Source organism: Enoplosus armatus, chromosome 24 (genome assembly GCF_043641665.1).
Source record: "Enoplosus armatus isolate fEnoArm2 chromosome 24, fEnoArm2.hap1, whole genome shotgun sequence".
NCBI classification, from domain to species: domain Eukaryota; kingdom Metazoa; phylum Chordata; class Actinopteri; order Centrarchiformes; family Enoplosidae; genus Enoplosus; species Enoplosus armatus.
Window position 1 is genome coordinate 5,628,905 of NC_092203.1, and position 20,705 is coordinate 5,649,609.

Here is a 20,705-nt window from a genome sequence, read left to right on the forward strand (position 1 = left end):
GATAATGCTTCAAACAAACTTACATTTTCCTCACGGACTCAATGCAAACTTTTGAAGATGAGAACTGCTGAAGATGAGAAAGAAAAAAAAAAAAGAAGACATGGCATGCACATGAAGAAAGCCTGTACCAGTTGGGCATGGTTGATCTTAGATGTGAGCAAAATCATAGACAAAGATACAAAGATCTTGGTTCTAGTTCTTGAGGTGCTCGGTTTCATCATAACCTGATTCGCTTCACTTTACTTCATCCTAAAGCGTTGCCAGCGCTGCTTAGAGGATGAGCCAGGCAGTCAATCCCACACCCAGGTTTTTATTTTTTATTTTACATATTCTGGCCTATTTATTTATTTATTTATTTATTTAAAGTCTGGTTTTACATCTGGTCTGTAATTGAACTTTTTGCCGGCAGGGAGTGTGAGGGGAAGGGCTGCACTGTAATCAGTGACACACCAGTGGGATAGCGTCGCACCCACATTTTAAGGTTTTAAGTAACAGCAGGGCCTGCTCGCCAAGGGGATTATAGAGTGTGTGTGTGTGTGTGTGTACATGGACATGCACACACCTTGTGCACAAGCATTGCTGCTGTTGAGTGCAACAGCACCGAGCATTTCTGTCACCTCGCCAGTCTTATCTAATTCAGCCGTCACATATCCTCTCGAGCTAAGCAAACAAATTCCCACAGCGATGCGTCTTGTAAACAACCCGCAGACAGCCGCGCTTCTGCTTGATCCCACCACAATTGATTGATTAATGACTCAAAGGAAAGCAGTATACCTTTATTGTATCACATAACACGTTATCCCAGCCATAAATGTTTAAACACTACCAAGGATAACACAATAAAGCCCTTATTTGCATTGTGTTACGCTGCCACTTGCAGAAGACGCCTTTTCTCTTCTACATAGCGATTGTGTATCTGAGTCATTGCTAACCATCTCTAACACTCACCACTTGACACTATCTTGGGTGTGGTACAATATGTCCCTGCCTGGATAATAAAGCCTTGTCTTGTTAGCTGCTAGCTTGGACGTAGCCAAAGATGCCTGTTAAAGATGTGTGCCAGAGAGAGTGTGTGTAGAGCTCTTGCGACACATCTAGCTCTCCAGGGAGTCGCCCCCTGGGATGAGAGCTGATCTAAGACACCTCCCTCCCTTATCCTCCCCCTCCACCACCTCCACCAAGCTCCCCATGGCAGGCCTGGGCCACTCAGATAAGACTGTACAATTAATAGCACCGCAGGACCAGCACCCATGGGGACACTTCAAAGATTGTGTATGTATGTGTCTGCGTGTGTGTGTGTGTATATGTGTGTGCTTACTGTGGACTGGAATACATTAAACTGTTTCTCATCCTTTGTGTGAGTGAGAAGATGCATTGTGTGTGTGTGTGTGTGTGTGTGTGTGTGTGTGTGTGTGTGTGTGTGTGTGTGTGTGTGTGTGTGTGTGTGTGTGTGTGTGTGTGTGTGTGGACTTATTAAGAATGGACTTATTTGCAGTTTGTAGGCGTGTGATGCAATATCTCTCTTTCTGACAACCCCCCATTTACATTAAATGGGTAATAAACCTTTTTCTTGCTTTTTTCCCCTGCGTTTTAGTGCTGCTGATCACATCTGTGAATGCGCCAGCCATAAGCGGGTTCGTTCACACATATCGGTACATTTTCTGCAAGTCCCTTTTTATAAAATGACTTTGAGATGGGAATGGTTAGGCAATTTACATAAAGTGGAAGAACAGTTATGTCCTACAAAGTCCCACACGTGCGGTGCAGTGCAGTTGTATAGATGAATGAGAATGCTGCCTTTGAGAGGTGAGGGGCAGAAATTTAAACTATAAGAAGTTCTTCTGGCTCAATATTTTGATTTTTGCAGCTAAGTTGTGTTTGCTTGAAAAAGAACATAAAAGATTAATTGAATGAGCAAAATATCTGCACATTAATCAGCTCATCAAATCGATTGATAGACTTATTGTTTCAGCTCTTATCTAAAGCACTTTATTACAATGATATGACATGACAGCCAGACACATGATGATGAAGCAAAGATCATGTTGCACGTGTCTAAGGTTTTGCCTGGATGTGATTTTGGTTTCCAGCTGTGGAAATAGGTCACCTGTCTGAGATAGGAACTGATTTGAATTGCGGTGTAACAAAATCACACACACACACACACACACACACGTGTGGACAGTTCATGTGAACTGCTGCAGTGAGCTTGTCATCCTCATCATAAACCTCCTTGGGGTAGCGAACCACTCTGTCAAATTGCAGTAGCAAATAATCTCGCTTTAATCGCTTTACTACTACAAACTTGTATGTTACTGCATTACATTATTAGATTGTTTGTGTTTTTCAGTGTTTTGTCTGACTTTTATGTGCCTCCCTCGGGGTAAAACGAATTCCATTTCATCCTCAAATTATTATGGGGATGTTGAACGCTTTGTATCATTTCTAAACCAACATGGCAGGCAGAGCTTTAACAACTCTGACATGGGTTATAGTGCCTACTCATGGTGGGAACTGCTGGGTCTCTGTAATAATATTATAAAGAGTACAGTCTCGACCTGCTCTATTTGTAAAGTGTCATGAGATGACTTTTGTTGTGATTTGGCGCTATATAAATATAATTGAACTGCATTATGTGCAACCTCATTTTGTGGTCCCATGTGGGTCAGCAGGCCCAGTAGCTTAAATGGTAATTCTGGTATTTTTAAACTTGGATCTTAATTTTACATATTTTGGAGTCTAAATGACTAATGGGTAAAGGAAGTTTTGGAATTGGTCCAGTAGATCTTAAGATGGCTTACTGACTCACGTTTCCATCGTTGTCTTTCAGCAACAACTCACATCTCGCGGGATTACACAGCGAGACTTCTGTTTCTAGTTAAACAAAAAGAATCTTACTCTTTACTCTTGTAGCCATTTACACCCCAAAATATGTAAAGGCCCAGGTTTAAAAATACCAGAATTACCTGTATCTGTATTTTCCTTCGTGACTGACTTGATTTCGTGTCTGCCTGTTTTCTGCTGAAAACCACGAATTTGACCCTGCTGCAAATCTCTTTATTGTGGAATTTGTTATGACTTCCTCGACTCGACTGCAACATTTGATCTGCTGCTCTCATTTTTGACGTCTTTCATCAGCTAGTGGGATTTAATAGAAGTAGCAAGAAGCTGGAGAACATTTTCGAAGGATCACCACTTTAGTTGCATCACTTGTAATTTCTGATGGGGGGAGAATTAGCATGCCGAGCAATATGTGACCAGGGTTTCTGCTGACTTTAATTGAACTATCTTCTTGGGGTCAATCTCATATAGCATCAGCCTCTCTCCCCCCCCGGCTTATTCCCTGTCGTTACGGTGATGGCTATCATACCAGATTGAGACCAAAGGGGGATATTTCTCCTGACCAGGCTGCCGTCCTAATCGTCAGTGCCCAGATTACTGCTCCCTCCCCGCCCTGCAGGATGACCGGCTGGCAGACTAGCAGAACTGTGAACCAGAGCTGAGATAGGATAAAGACAGAGAGCGAAGGAGAGGAGGGAAGCCTGGTGCCTCCTTCTATGATATACATTTGTCTAACACTCTGCTGCTGATGTGTCTCACCATTTGTCAGTCTGCCTGTCTTTTCAGTCCATCTGTTGCTCGCTCTAGCTTGCCAGCATTGCCAGAAGAAATAAACTCTTACTGTTCTCATCTTCTTTTTTTTTCGGGGAGGATTTGCAAAATGCTAATTGTGTGCAATCCCTCATTTCTCCAGTTGTTTGAAGATGTAGAAGGGAAATGTAGAGATTATTTCTGTATACAGTATAATCAGTGGCGTTACTGTATTATATAGTATCATTTTGACGTATTAAACTTAACTGGAAAAGATGCAGTCATTCTTTTTCTCTAAACTACCTCTTTCTGACAGCAGAATTTCCCATCTTTCCTCTGTTAAGCCTTTTCCTGATTCCCTTCAGCCTCCCCTCTCTGTCTCTGTCCCTCCATCCCCACATCCTTTCTACTTTACAGAGCGCTTGACCTTCTGCTCAAGCCCGAAGGCTTATTGTCCAATTCATCTGTTCTCCAATCTCTCCCCGTCTCGCGCCATTGTGGTTATTGTTCTTTTCCTCACTTTCTCCTCCCGCTCCTGCCTTCGCCATCATCCTGGGACTCTGATTTATAAGCTTGCAGCGAAGGCTTGCCCCCCCCAGCCTCCGTCGGCAGAAGACAGAACGGTGGAGAGATAGCAGTGGAGAGGCTGAGAGGCAGGAAGCAGAAGAGAGCGATTGGCGAGGATATGATTTGCCAGCCAAAAGAGGATGACACAAAAAATTTGAATGTGAGTGTGCAGTTGGCACAGATTTGCCTACCTGTGCCTCAAGCAGAGAGGAAGTCGGTTTATCTCTTTCAATAAGCGACAGGGAGAGGCCAGAGGGTGGGCAGATAAGGTCAAAATGGAACTGGGCACCCAGAAAGTGAGTTAATTAAAAGATAGCACATATGCAAAAACGACTTTTTAAAGATTATTTGAAAACTTTCTGCTCTCACTTTGCCTTGGGTTTCACTAGTAATGAGCAGGGCGGGATTCGATCTGTTTCCCAGTTGACGCTGCTCATTCACAGATCATATGTAGTGTGGGAATCGAGCGACAAACCCCTAAATAACTCTGTGTGCTGCAGATGGCCCGGTGTCAAGGCTGATGGCCGCCAGTGTTAAGTTGCCATGTGTTGGAGCTGAGGACGACTGGGGGCAAGAGGGGATTTTACCTACTTTGTGTGTGTGTGTGTGTGAGAGAGAGAGAGGGATTTACTAATTTCCGTGCTGCTACAGCTTGCGGCTCATCATGTTGGCCTGTGAAGGATGTGAACTTTGTAGGTGCCTGTTTGACCCGCGGAAGTGTAACTGGATCTGTGTGTGCACTCTTTTCTTACCCCCCCCCCCCCATTTGACTGCAGTGAATGACTGAACCTCCAAGTAACCTTAAAGTAATACAGGCTTCTTTACACACTTTTTATAAGACGTTTTAAGTGTATGTTATTAAGAGATCAGTTCTTTAGAATACATGCTAACCCTTTAGCAAATACTGTATTTACTGGTAGTAGAACATAACAAAATCTGAACCATCAGCAGATCTAAACGTTATTATGGTGGCTCTGTACCCCACCTCATATTTTAACATTTTACTATGGAGACCCAACGCTTTCAATATTTGATAAATAAAGACATAAGAAACAATCCTATGCATAAAGACAAATATGTAATATAACCATGAAATTGTGAAATGATAATTTTAAAACTCTTCTCAATATTATGTAATATTTCATCCTGCTTCTTTTTATTGTTGAGTTTATTGCTGGTAATCTTTCATTATTCCAGCAGCTTTATTTCCAGATGTCACAATGTCACGTTTCATCTCAACGTCTTTGTCAAACAAAGGACAGAAAAGGACTTGTTTTACTGTTGGTACTTCCTACATAAAAACAAGATACTACATAGATACAGTTACATAGTGTGATGTCTACTTGTCTATAGTTAAAGGTGTAGGTGGGAATCTATATGTTAGTAAGAGTATCACAAATGCGCCGGTTAATGCAATCCAACACAATATCCCTGCTATAAAGTCTGTGTATGTGAATCTTATGAATATTTTAAATGCGTCACCTCCACCAACCCCTACCCTACAGCTTCAAACTGATCATTACTAATCTTCACGAGTGTCTGCTTTCTGCTGCGCAATAGTGTTTCATTGTGCAGGAGTTGATTTTATTGCATTCACCTCATGTATGTATACCCGGCAAGCTGTTCAGTTCTGCCTGGCTTCTCTGGACATAATCAGGTGAAAATAGAAAAGGAACTAACAGCTCCAGAGAGCGCTGTATTCTTCTTTGCCAAGTGTGGAAATGTAGTGTACCAATGGAATATACTGATAAAGTTCATCTTTCCAGTGATACACTAGATAGATGCCTGTTAAATCAGTCCAAAGATGTGAGTTTTCAGCTTCACATTTATCCAGATTGATGGCCCCCACCAGCTACTCTCATGCCCCTGGCTGCTTGGAGAGAATCAAGTCTGGAGGAAAAAATATGCTATCCATCTTACAAAACAACATTTGTTTGCCTGCCAGGGCCTTCAAAACCATTAACAAGATTAGGGAGCACACAATGGCAACGGTCCCTCTCCTCCCTCCCTCTGTCTCCTTCTCTTTTTCCCCCCTTATTCCCTCCCATTTTGTTCTAGCTCATTTGCCAGTACAATGCAGACATTCAGTGGTTTGTCTGCACCTCCTCTCCTAAGGGAACTTCACTACAAAACCTCCTTATGCAGGCAGAGAGCAATGCCACACACACACACACAGGCAGAGGCCCAAACCAACACACAGGAGCGTAAATTAACACAAAAATTAATACAGTCATGCCAAAGGCGAACTTTCTCTTTCACACACGTTTGCTCACACACACACACTCCCTTTGCCTCCAGCCAACCTGCTCTTGTGCTCACTATGTGCTGCACTAACAGAGAGAAATGAATCAACAAGGTTATATAAACACTATACTGTCCTGGAAAAACTCTTAAAAAACCCGCATGGCCACAGAGATGTACACTATTCCCATAAATGGTATTGCACAGGGCAGTTGAGTGGGTGTGTGTGCATGAACATCATAGACAACAGAGGGTGTATTGGCTTGCTCTAGGCCTGTTGTTTGAGGCAATTTATTCCTCTAAAGCTATTGATTTTTGTGTCCATCAGTTTTTCTTTGCTCTGTTTTTCAGCAGGATGTTTTGTAAATTTGACAACACCCAGTGGCAAACATGGACAGATATTGAGCATGCATGCTAGCACTGCCACGGTTAAGAGTTTGACTATAGCAACACAGAAATCGCACCCAAATGTGAAAAGGTGTTCCTACCCTCACACCTCATCTTTGCCCCCCCCCCCCCCCCCCCATCTCTCTCCCGCTCCTCATCTTAAACTAGCTCACCCCATCTTACTTTTCATCTAACACGCTAATCTCTTCTCCTCTCCCAGCTCCCCCTGCTATCTAAGTAATAAAATTTAATTGCATCCGTCTTGCATTTTTCAGCGCAAGTGCTCAAGGAGTTTAACATGAGTGGTATATCTCATTAAATCTCTCTCTCTCTCTCTCTCTCTCTCTCTCTCTCTCTCTCTCTCTCTCTCTCTCTCTCTCTCTCTCTCTCTCTCGTGTCTCTCCCCACCCTTAGGTGCCCACAGATGTTTCTATGGGTCTGTTGGCAGAGCCCCAGGTGGCCATGTTTTGCGGTAAACTCAACATGCACATCAACGTGCAGAGCGGCAAGTGGGAGCCGAACCCCTCGGACACAAAGAGCTGCATCGGCACCAAGGAGGGCATCCTGCAGTACTGCCAGGAGGTAAAGTGTGGGGAGTGTGTGGGTGTGTGTTCACCTTCTGTTTATATGTATGACTGTTTATTTCCCCTGTGGAATCAATTAAGTCTGGTATTACATGATCAAATGAATCCACCCTTTTAAAGCTGATATGAATCTTTATTGTATGTATTGTGGTAAAAAGGATCAGCCTAAAGCCTATAGATATAAAATGGCAGGATAGTGTTGAAAAAATAATAACGGCGTGAAGGTGACATTTTAGTGTCTTTTTTGGTAGCAGCAGAGGTTAGAAAGATCATTTCCTCCCTGACCATTTGTAATCATCATTTTCAGTGCCTGTCATGCCTAGAAAATGGCTCTCACGTATGCTATGATATATGGAATACTTAAACTGTAATTACCCAGTGTTTATTAAGTTTTGAGTGAGCAGTAAGCCTGGATGATAACTTTTTATAGTTGTGACATTTTAGTTGGATTTTTGGGTCAGATAATTTACTTTTTAGCCATTAAGCTCTCACTCTCAGAGCAAATTAGCATGACTGAGCAGGAAGCAGCGCAGCTACTTTAGGAGAGTTCACAAGAAGCCGGTTTGAATTGTTTTCTTTTTCATTTTCTGGATTTGCAGTTTTATTTTTGGTATGTTTGGGCAAGTGAGAACAATTTTAAAATGTAGAAAAAAAAATTGAGTTTTACAATCAAAACCAGCTACACAAAACTACATCCAAATGTTGTGGATATCAGAGGGCAGACCGAGGTGTTTGTTCTTGCTGGTTTGAGAGAATATACGAGCGCAGAAAAGTGAGTGGGTTACAGAGTCTGCTAGCAGATTTGTTTTTAGTCACCAAAATCCCCAATTTGGCAGGATGACATGATGCCAAAATTCTGCTCAGTAAACAAGCTGCTTAAGTCCATGTGACTTTACTTTAAAAGCTGTGCTTGGCTTTTGATTAGGCAGTGAGACGCAAACCAAACTAAACCCAGAAATACAACACAGTGAACCTCTCTGTTGTTTGTCGGAAACAGATTTTTCAGTTACTGCAGTCTCCTCCAACCACAAGACCACATTTCTTTGGGGAATATTCCAGCAGTGTAGGCTATCACTGCATAAACGCACTATGTAAGAATGCTAAAAGGGAGTCTGATAAGAGCAGGTGATGCATAATGAGATTTCCTGAAAAGGATGTACGACAGACTCAAAGGATGATAAGTTCATCTTTCCATTGTTGCCACTGATAACAAATCCTGTGATAACAATCAGTCTTAGGTCCCAGGTTTAAACATTTTAACATTTTGAACTTCAAGTATCAAAAACAAAAATAGAGATACAGAGAGCTTGAGACTTTTTCTACTCTCAGCTGAACGGAAGAGCGGACTTAATATAATAAAAGGAGTTATTATCTTTTTCCTTTGCCTTCGCAGAGGCATGAAGGGGGAGAAAACGAAAGAGGAGGTGTCATGAAAAAGAATGAGGGTTGAGGTGTTTAGAGAGGGATGACACGTCGAATATTGTGCAGAGGCAGATGTCATGCATGGCTGAGAGGAACATAGAGGTAAACACAGCAGAGTCTGCCAAGCAGAAACAGCATCAGGGAACACTGCGGTAATGTAAGGATGAAAATATCAAATTTCACAAAGTAAGGGAGCAGAATGTGTTAACAAAGGCATGATCGTGTGTGAAACAAAAGGTTTGACTGGAAGTGATGGATAGAAGTTACCTTTCTAATATATAATGTGTGTAGGTGTACCCAGAGCTCCAGATTACCAATGTGGTGGAAGCCAACCAGCCAGTCAGCATCCAGAACTGGTGCAAGAAGGGGCGCAAGCTGTGTCGCAGTCGCATGCACATCGTGGTGCCCTACCGCTGCCTGGGTGAGTCCCATATATGTTTCTACTGATTCAGTTTTCAGCAGTTGTGAAAAAGCAGTGTTCATTTTTAGGAAAGCAGGAGAAACAAAGAAAAGATCACCGTCTTGCTCTGGTTACTACAAGAGTTGCCATAGCAACCAAGGAGTTGGAGTCAGCTATGCTTAATGGGGTTATCGGTGTCAGTTGAAACGTGTGTTCAGTCAGTCAGAGGGCTGGAGCTGCCTGTCATGTAGGAATTATAAATATGGTTATTGTTTTCGCTGCAGTGGGAGAGTTTGTGAGTGACGCCCTGCTCGTTCCTGACAAGTGCAAGTTCCTGCACCAGGAGCGCATGGACCAGTGTGAGAGCCACCTGCACTGGCACACTGTTGCCAAGGAGGTGAGTACACACACACACACACACACACACTTGCACTCCTGTAATGACTAGCAGGAACAGCCTCTCATGTGTTCTTTGTCTGTGTGTGTCTTTCTCATTCCGTGTCTGTAGTCCTGCGGAGACCGCACCATGAATCTCCACGACTACGGGATGCTGTTGCCGTGCGGCATCGACCGTTTCCGAGGAGTGGAGTTTGTGTGTTGTCCCGCCGAGGCAGAGCGTGACGCCGACAGCGCCGAGCAGGACGCTGATGATTCCGATGTCTGGTGGGGTGGAGCGGAGACTGACTACTCCGACAACAGGTACACACACACACACACACAGATAAATGAGGGCACGGCAGCAGCAGAGTAATACATCAGCGCTCAGATGATGGTAGATACTTCCACTTTCATTGTCAACATTGCCATGAGGATAACATTTCTCACCTTGAAAGCAAACTGCAGGTTGGTTATAATTTAAAGTCTCTGTCCTTCCCTCCTTCCCATCCATCCCCCTCGTCTTCTTCATTTCCTCATCCTTCTTTCTCGTCAACTTTCCTTGCTCCAATTGCTTTTGTTCTCTCCGTATGTCTCTTCACTCTGTCCCTCCCTTACCTTCATTTTTCTCCCTTTCCCTCCCTCCCTCTCTCCCAGTATGGTGCGAGAGCCAGAGCCAGCGGAGCAGCAAGAGGAAACCAGGCCATCTGTGGTAGAGGAGGAGGAGGAGGATGAGGAGGAGGTGGCTGAGGAGGATGAGGAGGAAGAGGAGGAGGATCTGCTGGACAATGACCAGGACGGAGACGGAGAGGAGGACGAAGAGGTGGTGGAGGAGGAGGAGGGAGACGCCGACGCCGACGACATTGTCGACACGCTCGACGACGGCGATGACGCCGACGAGCCCACCACCAATGTTGCCATGACGACCACCACCACCACCACCACAGAGTCTGTGGAAGAAGTTGTCAGGGGTGAGGAACATTTCTGACGTGTCTCGTTTTGGTTCTCATCTTATTTGTAGTCTTGTCGTCCATATGTTCGTTTACATTATCAGGGTATATGGCGGTCCTTGAAAAGCCTTAGGAATTTTCAAAATGTAAGGCCTTTACAGAAATGTTTACATCTTATACAGTAATCAGATGACAGGTTTCTTCACATTAGATTAAGGTGGAACAAGCTTAGCAGTGCAACATGCAAAACATGTTTCGCCTCTCCATTTTTATGCTTTGCTAAACACAATTGAACCTCATGTTCCTCACCCATTAATTTCCTGCTGTCATTTTTCTTGTTGTGCTCATTTATCATTTCAGAGCCTTCATTAGCCACGTTCCATTAGAATCCGAATTGGTTGTTCAAGCTTTCTTTCTTCATTTTACTGTTAAATTGGTCCTAAATGAAATTCCAAGTAGCATTAATAACTCTTAAACCTGGCTTTCTTCACATGCCCTGTATGTAACATCAAGTATTTTATCTTAAGTGGCATCTTTTAGAGGTGAACACACTCGAGATCTCGACGAAAAGATGACGTACTTACATGGTGTATGGTGAGCTAAAGAGACTTTGTGTGTATGTGTGTGTGTGTCCTCCAAGACGTGTGCTGGGCCAATGCAGAGACCGGTCCATGCCGGGCCATGCTGCCCCGCTGGTACTTTGACCAACAGGAGGGCCGCTGTGCTCAGTTTATCTACGGCGGCTGCGGAGGCAACAGGAATAACTTTGAGTCAGAGGAGTACTGCCTGTCTGTCTGCAGGAGCGTCAGTAAGTCCTGCCGGCAGCAGCTAACCTCAACCAGCAGCTCACTGGTCCCGATGTTTTCGTCTCTGGTTTGTCCTTAACCCTCCCATTTACTCGCCGTCCATCCAAGCTGTCCACTCGCTGCCAGATATTAACAGCTGTTCAAAGGTTTCTTGCTTGGTGTGCTCCTCTTCTAGACGTTCCCTACCTGTCAGCTCTATTCTTGGCTAACCTTTACTTTTTTCCCCTCACCGTCTCTGTGTGTGTCCGTCAGACAAATAAATGTGTTTGCACTAAAAACAGATTTTACCTTTCCTGTAATCCTGTCTGGATTCTTAATGCCACCAACCCGGCCGTCTGTAGGCCCACTGCTCCCTTTGCTTTCACACACATTTACATTTTACTTTGAGTTGCACTGGACCTAGTTTTATTTTGAAGAGCTGGTGTTTTAGCAGTTTTTATGTCCCCGCCATAGCGACAAAAAGAAATCCTGTATTACTACAAGGCTTTTCTGAATCCTCAGTGAAGAGACTGCCAGGTTAAAGTAGAATTTATTGATTTCTATTCAAATTAAGTGGTGAAACATGGTGCCAAAAACTATATGATCCAATAACAACGTTTCTTTTTCATGGACTTTGCTTTAGTGACTGAAAGACATCTTTGCATTGCCATGGTTACAGTGTTGTTGCCCTGAAGATTATGTATGATAACCACTGTAATTTCTATGATTACTGTCATTTCACGGGCGTCGTCTTATATATTACTTTAACATGAATATGAGCTGTGAAATCATCCAGGCAGGAATTATTCAGCAATAATCCTCACCTCGCTGCACATTATCCCTTGCATCCCTGACGTGTTGCTGGCTTGCTTACATTATTCCGTCCTTGTCGCTGAGGAAATAAGTCCAGGTTAATTCATTACATTCGCTAAAACTGGGGAGTCAAATTACCCTGCAGCAATTTTAAAAAATGTAAACCGTTTCCTAGGTAGCAGTAAGGGAAAATTCATCAATACATCATTACACACTCTCAGAGCACACCTGCCTGCTACATCACATTGTGATGATTGATCATCAGTGGCAAGGCTGAAAATGAGGACGATTGCTCGATGATTTTCATGCCTTGTTAATATGTTTTGAGTTTTGACTTTAAAAGAAAGTATTTCTCGCCACTTCCTGTTGAGCTACATGTGGTCATTCAAAGTGAACTGATTGGATTTCAAATAGTAACTCAGTCCCAGATTGCCAACTTATTTTTCCCCTGCCTTTCTCTTTTGCCAGGTGTGTGTGTGTGTGTGTGTGTGTGTGTGTGTGTGTGTGTGTGTGTGTGTGTGTGTGTGTGTGTGTGTGTGTGTGTGTGTGTGTGTGTGTGTGTGTGTGTGTGTGTGTGTGTGTGTGCGCAGAGGGGGGTTGTGTGCTATGGATGGGGAGCGGAAGGCGGTTTAAGTGTTTGGCTCAGATGCTGATTTCAGTGTTGTGTAAGGTTCAGTGACCTTGCTCGATATGTGAATGTGTGTGTGTATGTGTGCGTCTCAGTCACGAAGTGCATGATCTGCCCCGCAGCAAAATGGAGTCATGCCATCTCCATCTCCCTATATTTTGATCTAATTTTACCCACAGCGTGTGTGTGTTTAGGTGTGATAGTGTATGTGCATGTGTGTTTTGATATGGGATTTCTGCTCTGCAGAGCATAGTGAAGGCGTGGAGAAAAAAAAAGACACTGCAGCACTTTCTCACCAACACACACACACACACACCCACAGACACACACACGCGCACTCTGTACTTGCTTGTGTGGTCAATTAATAGTCCGCCCCAGTGCAACTGGTATTTTGTCAAATGGCAGTTTTTGGTAAATATAAAGCACATGATAATTACAGTAATAATCCAAGTAAGTTTCATACAGAAAATGTCACTTCCCTTTTCTGTCTTTGTTCTCGAGGAGGGTTTGGTCGAACAAAATATTGATGTGTTCAGTTAATGAAAGGTTTCACTATTCTAAAAGGTTATACTTGGGAAAGTTCTGCAGCACTTAGGAAGTGATGCACTTTATATTTTGGTAGGCAACGAGAGCACTTTGCCTACAAAAACCCAGACTGTGCTGGTTCAGTCTTTCACTGTTCCTGCACGATTAACACTCAGTAGTTTTCTCTATAATGAGAAGTAAGTTGAGATTTCAGACAATTATGATTATGAACTATCATCACTTTGCACCATCACAGGTGTCGTGTCTCATAACTGTAATTTACACATCTATCAAAATTATTGCATTGTGGGATTTTTAGCAAGAAGTAGTGTACATGCTATGGAAACAACAATGTTTTGTCCCATTATGGGACATTTTCAGGGTGCTTTGAGCACCACAAACTAAATTCAGCTGTGTTGGGGTGGAGGCAGACATCTTTAAACCTGAGTAAATCAAACCAAAACTGTCTGCATGACACCACGAGAGGTGAGAAGTGAGAAAAATGGGTTTTTTTGTAATTTGGGTGAACTGATCCTTTTAAATGGTTTTGAGGAACAGAGGTTAACAAAACACTCGGCTGAGGTCAAAGCAAATAACATCTCTCTGTCTTGTGCAGTCATGCGCTCTCATCAGACATAACCAATTTCAATGACGTGCGACCTTCACGCATGCAACACACGCTCGCACACAGATTCACACACACACACACACACAGCCAACCACTTTTAATAGCACACTTGTGAAAGATAACCAACTTTCCACTGATTAAATCCAGGCTTCACGCAATATGTGGTTGCTGGTTAAGTCAACCACAGTTCAGTCCGTGCTTTTGAGCCTGCAGGATAAATTCCAGCGTCTGTGTTTTGGCATGAGAGTCGTATCAAGCTCTGAATGAAGTTATATAAATGAGAGGGGGGTTTTGTCTCTCTTCTACAAAGGGTCTACGGGTCATCTGAGGCATTCGCTTGTTTGCCTTTGGAGGCGACTGGCTTCTAGCTACAGCTACTATCTTCTCCTGATCTCACATTAACCCTATTAACCCATTTTGGACATTAAAAAAAGACATTTCACTCAAAGCCTTTTCTCCTCTTTTCCTCCTCCCACTTCACGCAGTACCCACAGCCACGCCCAGCTCCCCCGACGCTGTGGACCACTACCTGGAGACGCCCGCAGACGAAAACGAACACGCTCACTTCCAGAAGGCCAAGGAGAGCCTGGAGGCCAAGCACCGCGAGAGGATGTCCCAGGTACTGACGGAGGAGGGAATAAATGAGGATTTTATGTCTTTACTGTTGTTGTTTTTTAATTCAGTGGACTGACCGCAGAGCAGCCGTCACTGCATACGTATGAATGAGTAATGGTAGCTACACAGAGGGGGGGGGGGGTTCTTTGTAGCAGGGTGAGGACAAAGATATTTCTAAGAATAGAAAATGGAGGGAGAAAAGGTGTGTCAAGTAAAACGAATAGGTGCGTTTGTTAATCCCTCCCGGGTGAGCCGACTGAGCCAATTCAACTTTAATTGTGTTCTTTAATCAACCCGGCTGGCTCACCGGAAGAGAGCCAGATGGTCCACAGCAATGTCACAGTCTTCAAAGCTCCAGACAAGAACACTAACAACCTTGTGTTGCTCTAAAAGCGATAGGGAGTTTGTGCACTGCTCTGGATGGCTCTGTTTGTTTTGTGTGGGTAGCTACAGGCGCAGCATCGTCTGATTTCACACAGTTGACTTCTCCCTTACAGATACGGTTAGGTCATGTCTTTGGTAAAGGACACGGTTGAATGAAAGAATCCACCCAAGCTGTGGTGTAATCGTCTTTCTAAAGAAGACGTAACTGACCAAAAAGGGAACAGAAACTGTTGATTTTGGACTTGACCTGGCTTTTAAAATCCCCCTGTTATTTAGAAAGCAGAAGCTCCCTCATATTAACATTCTCAATCAGAAAGGATTATTTACACACACCGGAAGGATCTGATATTTACCCTCTGCAGCCCAGATGTTATCTTTTCATATCCTTGTAAAATTTCCTTCCTTTCACAGCTGTGAAGAGATCAGATCTGTGTCACAAAGAGCAATGAGATGTTTCACTCAAGTGTAAAATCAACCTGCGATAGAACACTTGGAAAGATAAAGTAGATTGACGGGCATAATTAATGTTTTTCCTTCTTTTTCTTGCTTTCAGGTGATGAGAGAGTGGGATGAGGCTGAGAGGGAAGCTAAGAATCTCCCACGTGCTGGCAAGAAGGCCGTCATCCAGGTAAGACATGCACACACTGGACAACACAGACCCAACGTTTTTTGTGTCCTCACATCGATCTGTATTTTACAATTGTGAGTGTGTGCACATAGCGTTTCCAGGAGAAGGTGGAGGCGCTGGAGCAGGAGGCGGCCAGCGAGCGGCAGCAGCTGGTGGAGACACACATGGCCCGGGTGGAGGCTCTGCTCAATGACCGCCGCCGCCTGGCTCTGGAGAGCTACCTGACCGCACTGCAGCAGGACCCACCCAGGGTGTGTTGAATGGTCACATGTCACTGCACTGTGATTTACAGTGCTTCCTGTTGTCCTGACATTTCCCACCTTCTTGTTGCTTTTAAGATTCTCTGCTTTTCATCAAGACATTTCTTTTTCTGTTTTTATTTCAAGTGATATATCAAGAGTCCCGTAATCTGACCTGCTGCAAGACATAAATACCTCTCCTGTTTGTGTTCTGTCTTGTCACTGTATAATTACGCATAACTTTGTAAGCTTTGTAAAATGATTTAAATGTATTGGATTGCAGTCTGAAGAACTAATGAATTAATTCATGTCTGAGATAGATATAATAAATATATGAATTAACCTCATCTTCTGATATGCAGAAGAAAACAACAATTGGATTTTACATTTACATTTTTTCCTAAATGTTTTGCCTTTTTAGGCCAAAGGTTTGTTTTCTGATCCAGACTGTATATGAATATATCACTGTGTACCTTCCTCTGCTCTAAACCATCTGTCTTGTTCCCTCGGTCTGTCACATGCAGCCTCGCCACGTCTTCAGTCTGTTGAAGAAGTACGTGCGTGCCGAGCAGAAGGACAGGCAGCACACCCTCAAACACTTCGAACACGTCCGCATGGTGGATCCCAAGAAGGCTGCGCAGATCAGACCTCAGGTAGCTTCACACACACACCTCTCAGGAAGAACACATATCTCCGTCCAGCATCCTGAAATAATTTTGCCACTGTACACATTCTGATGCAGTTTTATATGCACTTGTGTGTAAAAGGTGCTGACCCACCTGCGTGTCATCGAGGAGCGTATGAACCAGTCTCTGGGACTTCTCTACAAGGTGCCCGGTGTTGCAGACGACATCCAGGACCAAGTTGGTGAGTTTGTCATTTTAACTCTCATTTTTACACTGAAACATTACATCTATCTTGTAGTATTAGTGAGTGCAAAATTAGAATTTATAGTAGACACTATAAATAACACATCAGAGTCTTTACAGTATCCAGGCAACCATAAAATAACCACAGAAGTGCAACTGAAAAAGATGGAGAGGACTTTTTAGCTGATAGAGCAGTTAATAGGTAGAGAGAAAAAAACAAATCAGTCAGAAGGACAATAACCTCATCTTGTAAATATGAGTTTGGAGGTCTTTCATGCTGACCCTGGCATGAGAGAGATATGGGGGAAGCCACACTGTCCTCATTGTGCTTCGTGTAACAGAGAGATTGAATGCTCTAAATTCCAGCTCCCAAAAAAAAATGTTTTTGGTTGATAAGGGCATTGCAGGCATTTGGCCTAATTCTTCTGTTCAGAGTCAAATGAAACTGTTTGCTGGAAAGATAAATCCCTTCCCCTCACCCCCCACCCCTGCATTTGCTAGGTTTCTGTGGGTTTTTTGAGTTTATTGGAGTTGAGTGCGTCACGCAGCCATCTGTGTCTCTGTCTCGGAGACTGTCACAGTCTGTGCTGCCCGGCAAAACACACACACACACACACACACAGGAACAAACATACACAGAAGAAAAGCGTTCGGTCATTGCTAGGCACCAGATCTAAAAAAAAAAAGTGAGCTTAAACAACATTTCCTGGAGGCTGTCCCTTCTGAGAAACATTTGTGGGTCATTGCGTGGGATGTAATATTGTCTTTAGGCAGAAATATAAACACATTGGCAACTCTAAAGATTCAATTGTCCCTTGAAACTAACTGAAAACAATAAGATGTTCAAGATGTTTGATGATGGTTGGATAAATGAAGTGAAGTGTCCTACCTTCCTCTCGTCTCCTTCCTCACTGCCTCCTCTTCATGTCCATCCAGAGCTTCTGCAGAGGGAGCAGGCGGAGATGGCCCAGCAGCTGGCCAACCTGCAGACGGACGTGAGGATGAGCTACGGCAACGACGCCCTGATACCCGACCAGGAGCTGGGAGACGGCCAGACCGACCTGTTGCCTCAGGAGGACACACTGGGCCTGGGGGGCATCGGCTTCGTCCACCCCGAGAGCTTCAACCAGCCCAACACTGAGAACCAGGGTACTTACTACTATTGCATTTTGGATACTTCAAAGTTGATAGAATGACGCCAATAAATGCCTATCTTTTTCTGTTTTTGTGCTACAAAATGAAAATGAAATTGCTCTCTCTCTTTCTCTCTAGTTGAACCAGTAGACTCTCGCCCCAATCTTGACAGAGGCATTCCCACACGGCCAGGTTGGTGCTGTTGTTCAAAAAGCTATTTAAAGTTTTTATAAAATCAGATGGATAGGGTTTAAGGCCTGCAGGTATTATGCTGTTGTGGCTAAAGTTGCATGCTAACTTAAACAATGATTAGCTTTTGTTGAAGTAGCTTCCAGGCTGACAAAAGATATCTGCTCAGATTAAGTAAGGTCTCCTCTTGAAATACATCACCAGAGTGTTTTGAAGCAGAGACTTCAGCAGCATTTTTCCGCTATCTCCTTCTCTCAGCCATTATTTGCACACAGCCAACTCCACTTGACCTCCATTAAGGCGCCAGCTGTGGTTGTTAGGAGATTTCTGATGCAGCTGCGGCGTCTAGCGCTATGTATGTGTTATATTCAATTCATACTGCTGTTACACCCAACACTCTGCTGTCCGCCCCGCTTGAGCGAGTGAGTTTGATCTCGGCAAGCGTGTGCGTGAGGGGAAAAAGAGAAAGCGGCTGAGTGTCACCATCCATAATAGATAGGACTTCTCTTTCCCTTTGCCAGTGACTGGAATGAAGATGGAAGCTATTCCTGAGCTGCGGATGGAGACGGAGGACAGACAGAGCACTGAATATGAAGTTCACCACCAGAAACTGGTAAACAAACACAGACACAGAGAGCAGCTCACTCTGACACAAGCAGTGCAGATATGCAGCCTCATTTGAAATTCACTGATTCATTAAAAATGCAGGCCGGTTAATAAACAGAGAAATAACACACACACGAAGATGCCTTCACTGACACATGCAAGCTTGCACTCTGCCCTCTCTTCTCCACACACACACATAGTCAGGTCCATGTCTCCACTTTGTCCTCGTGGTAAACTCCCAAGGTTGTCACCATGGAGACAGGTGTCCATGGAGACGGCCGTGATAATGCGTGCGTCACGCTCGTCTGCTCTTCTGTAAAATCCCCCGTCCTCTGATCAAAGTTAAGTTCTGTGCTGTAAGTATTTTCCTGGTCAGCCACAGGTTATTGTACTAAACATTTTAAGGCTCTAACCCAGTTCTGCATTCATTCATTAATCTCATCCAATATTGTAATACCAGCACAAAACCCTCAATCCATCCTCAATCAAATCCAAATCCGCGTACCTTATTCCTCTCACCTAAAGGCTTTAATCTCTTAATCCCTACATTTTATTTCATATCACATTTCTTGCATTCACAATGAGCAGCCAGTGTGTCGGGCTGTCTCCTTAACGTAGCTCCTTAATTTGATATTCACCGTAACCCCAATCAGCGTTCCGCAGGATTATTCTGGAGGAGGCTCACCAGCCTGAGTCTGCACTCAGTTTGCAGTGTTTGACACAAGCCGGGGCAGCAGTGCTGAGATGTCAAGATGTGTTTCTGTTAGATTAGTGGTGCAGTTTAGTGGTGTTTTTGAAGTTTGGGTTACCGTTATCCCTGCTGGTGTCGGCGTAGGTAGAGATATCAGGGGCTGTTTTCTTCCCCTCAGAAGACGCCATTTGCTTCTATTTGTTTTTGTTTGGCATGAAGAATGAGTTCCACAGAGCAGCATAATCCGCAACAGAGAAGCTGAAGTCTTCATTTGGTTTTGTGACATTTTTTTAACCATGTGTCTTTTAGTATCGTGTTGTGTGTGGAGCTGAGTCATACTGCATCAGGGTTGCTTTATGTTGTGCTCTGCTTTCTGTAAATCACCTGACAGCCACATGAAGAACTGAAGGTCTCCACCAGGAAAAGATCCCTCAGCCATTGTAATGTCCACGGGCTCTTATGGGTTACCATGTGTTCGCCAGCAGCACAGCAGTTATTTTCAAGCTAAATTTGACTCTATAATGACACTACTTGAACTGTAATGACAAGCAGCATGCACTGAAAAACGGTTGGAGTAAAAGAAAACTGGAAAGGAACAGAAAAAAATGGGCTGTAACTCTGAATGTCACTTGTATTCTCCTCCTTAAGTGATATTCCAACACTTCCAACAAAGGTAGTATTGGATTGGATCCCTGGGAAGTGACATGCAAACTATTTGTAAACTAAGAAAACAAAAACTACACTCGTCACTCATTGTGTGCTTGTGACACTGCTAACACATAATTTCCATGGTACACAATGAAAGAAAAGGCCTTGGTGTACTTAAAGACAGCATTTCTACACTCACTGTATTAAAGTCCTCCTCCTGGCTGTGATTGGCTTTTGACATGTGACTGACAAGTCACCTGACCTCTCTGTGGCCTTCCAACTCCCGCAGGTCTTCTTTGCAGAGGACGTGGGCTCTAACAAGGGTGCCATCATTGGCCTGATGGTTGGAGGCGTCGTCATAGCAACTGTGATCGTCATCACCTTGGTGATGCTGAGGAAGAAGCAGTACACCTCCATCCACCATGGAGTCATCGAGGTGAGAAACAGCTGACCTGTGTGTTTGTTTGTTTGTGTGTGTGGTGTGTGTGTGTGTGTGTGTGTGTGTGTGTGTGTGTGTGTGTGTGTGTGTGTGTGTGTGTGTGTGTGTGTGTGTGTGTGTGTGTGTGTGTGTGTGTGTGCGCTGTGTACAAGCTGTTCTATACAGCAGCCAGTCTGGTGTGCGGGGGTGATGCTGTGCACATGTATTCACGTGTGAGAGCAAGCTGTGTTATAGTATAGCACTTGAATTTGCATATGTATAGATGTATGTATCAGAGTATACATGTGTTGTTAAAGTCTGAAAAAGCCTTACTGGTACTGTACACTGCAAAAAAAACATGTTTTAATTATATCTGCTCACTAAATAT

At 43.8% G+C, this 20,705-nt stretch overlaps 1 protein-coding gene across 2 annotated transcripts in view; it reads left to right on the top strand.

The window, feature by feature from the left end:
- appa (amyloid beta (A4) precursor protein a) overlaps nucleotides 1-20,705 on the top strand; it is a 31,448-nt gene that overhangs the window by 7,937 nt on the left and 2,806 nt on the right. Inside the window, exons 2-16 of one of the 2 annotated variants that reach the window (XM_070930888.1) lie at nucleotides 7,201-7,368; nucleotides 9,084-9,213; nucleotides 9,477-9,589; nucleotides 9,701-9,891; nucleotides 10,225-10,538; nucleotides 11,158-11,325; nucleotides 14,382-14,515; nucleotides 15,449-15,523; nucleotides 15,616-15,774; nucleotides 16,287-16,415; nucleotides 16,530-16,629; nucleotides 17,568-17,780; nucleotides 17,904-17,957; nucleotides 18,476-18,567; nucleotides 20,189-20,335. In XM_070930888.1, the coding sequence (XP_070786989.1) occupies nucleotides 7,201-7,368; nucleotides 9,084-9,213; nucleotides 9,477-9,589; nucleotides 9,701-9,891; nucleotides 10,225-10,538; nucleotides 11,158-11,325; nucleotides 14,382-14,515; nucleotides 15,449-15,523; nucleotides 15,616-15,774; nucleotides 16,287-16,415; nucleotides 16,530-16,629; nucleotides 17,568-17,780; nucleotides 17,904-17,957; nucleotides 18,476-18,567; nucleotides 20,189-20,335 (2,187 nt within the window). The remainder of the gene's footprint in view (nucleotides 1-7,200; nucleotides 7,369-9,083; nucleotides 9,214-9,476; nucleotides 9,590-9,700; nucleotides 9,892-10,224; nucleotides 10,539-11,157; nucleotides 11,326-14,381; nucleotides 14,516-15,448; nucleotides 15,524-15,615; nucleotides 15,775-16,286; nucleotides 16,416-16,529; nucleotides 16,630-17,567; nucleotides 17,781-17,903; nucleotides 17,958-18,475; nucleotides 18,568-20,188; nucleotides 20,336-20,705) is intronic. The other variant, XM_070930889.1, reaches the window with a different exon arrangement.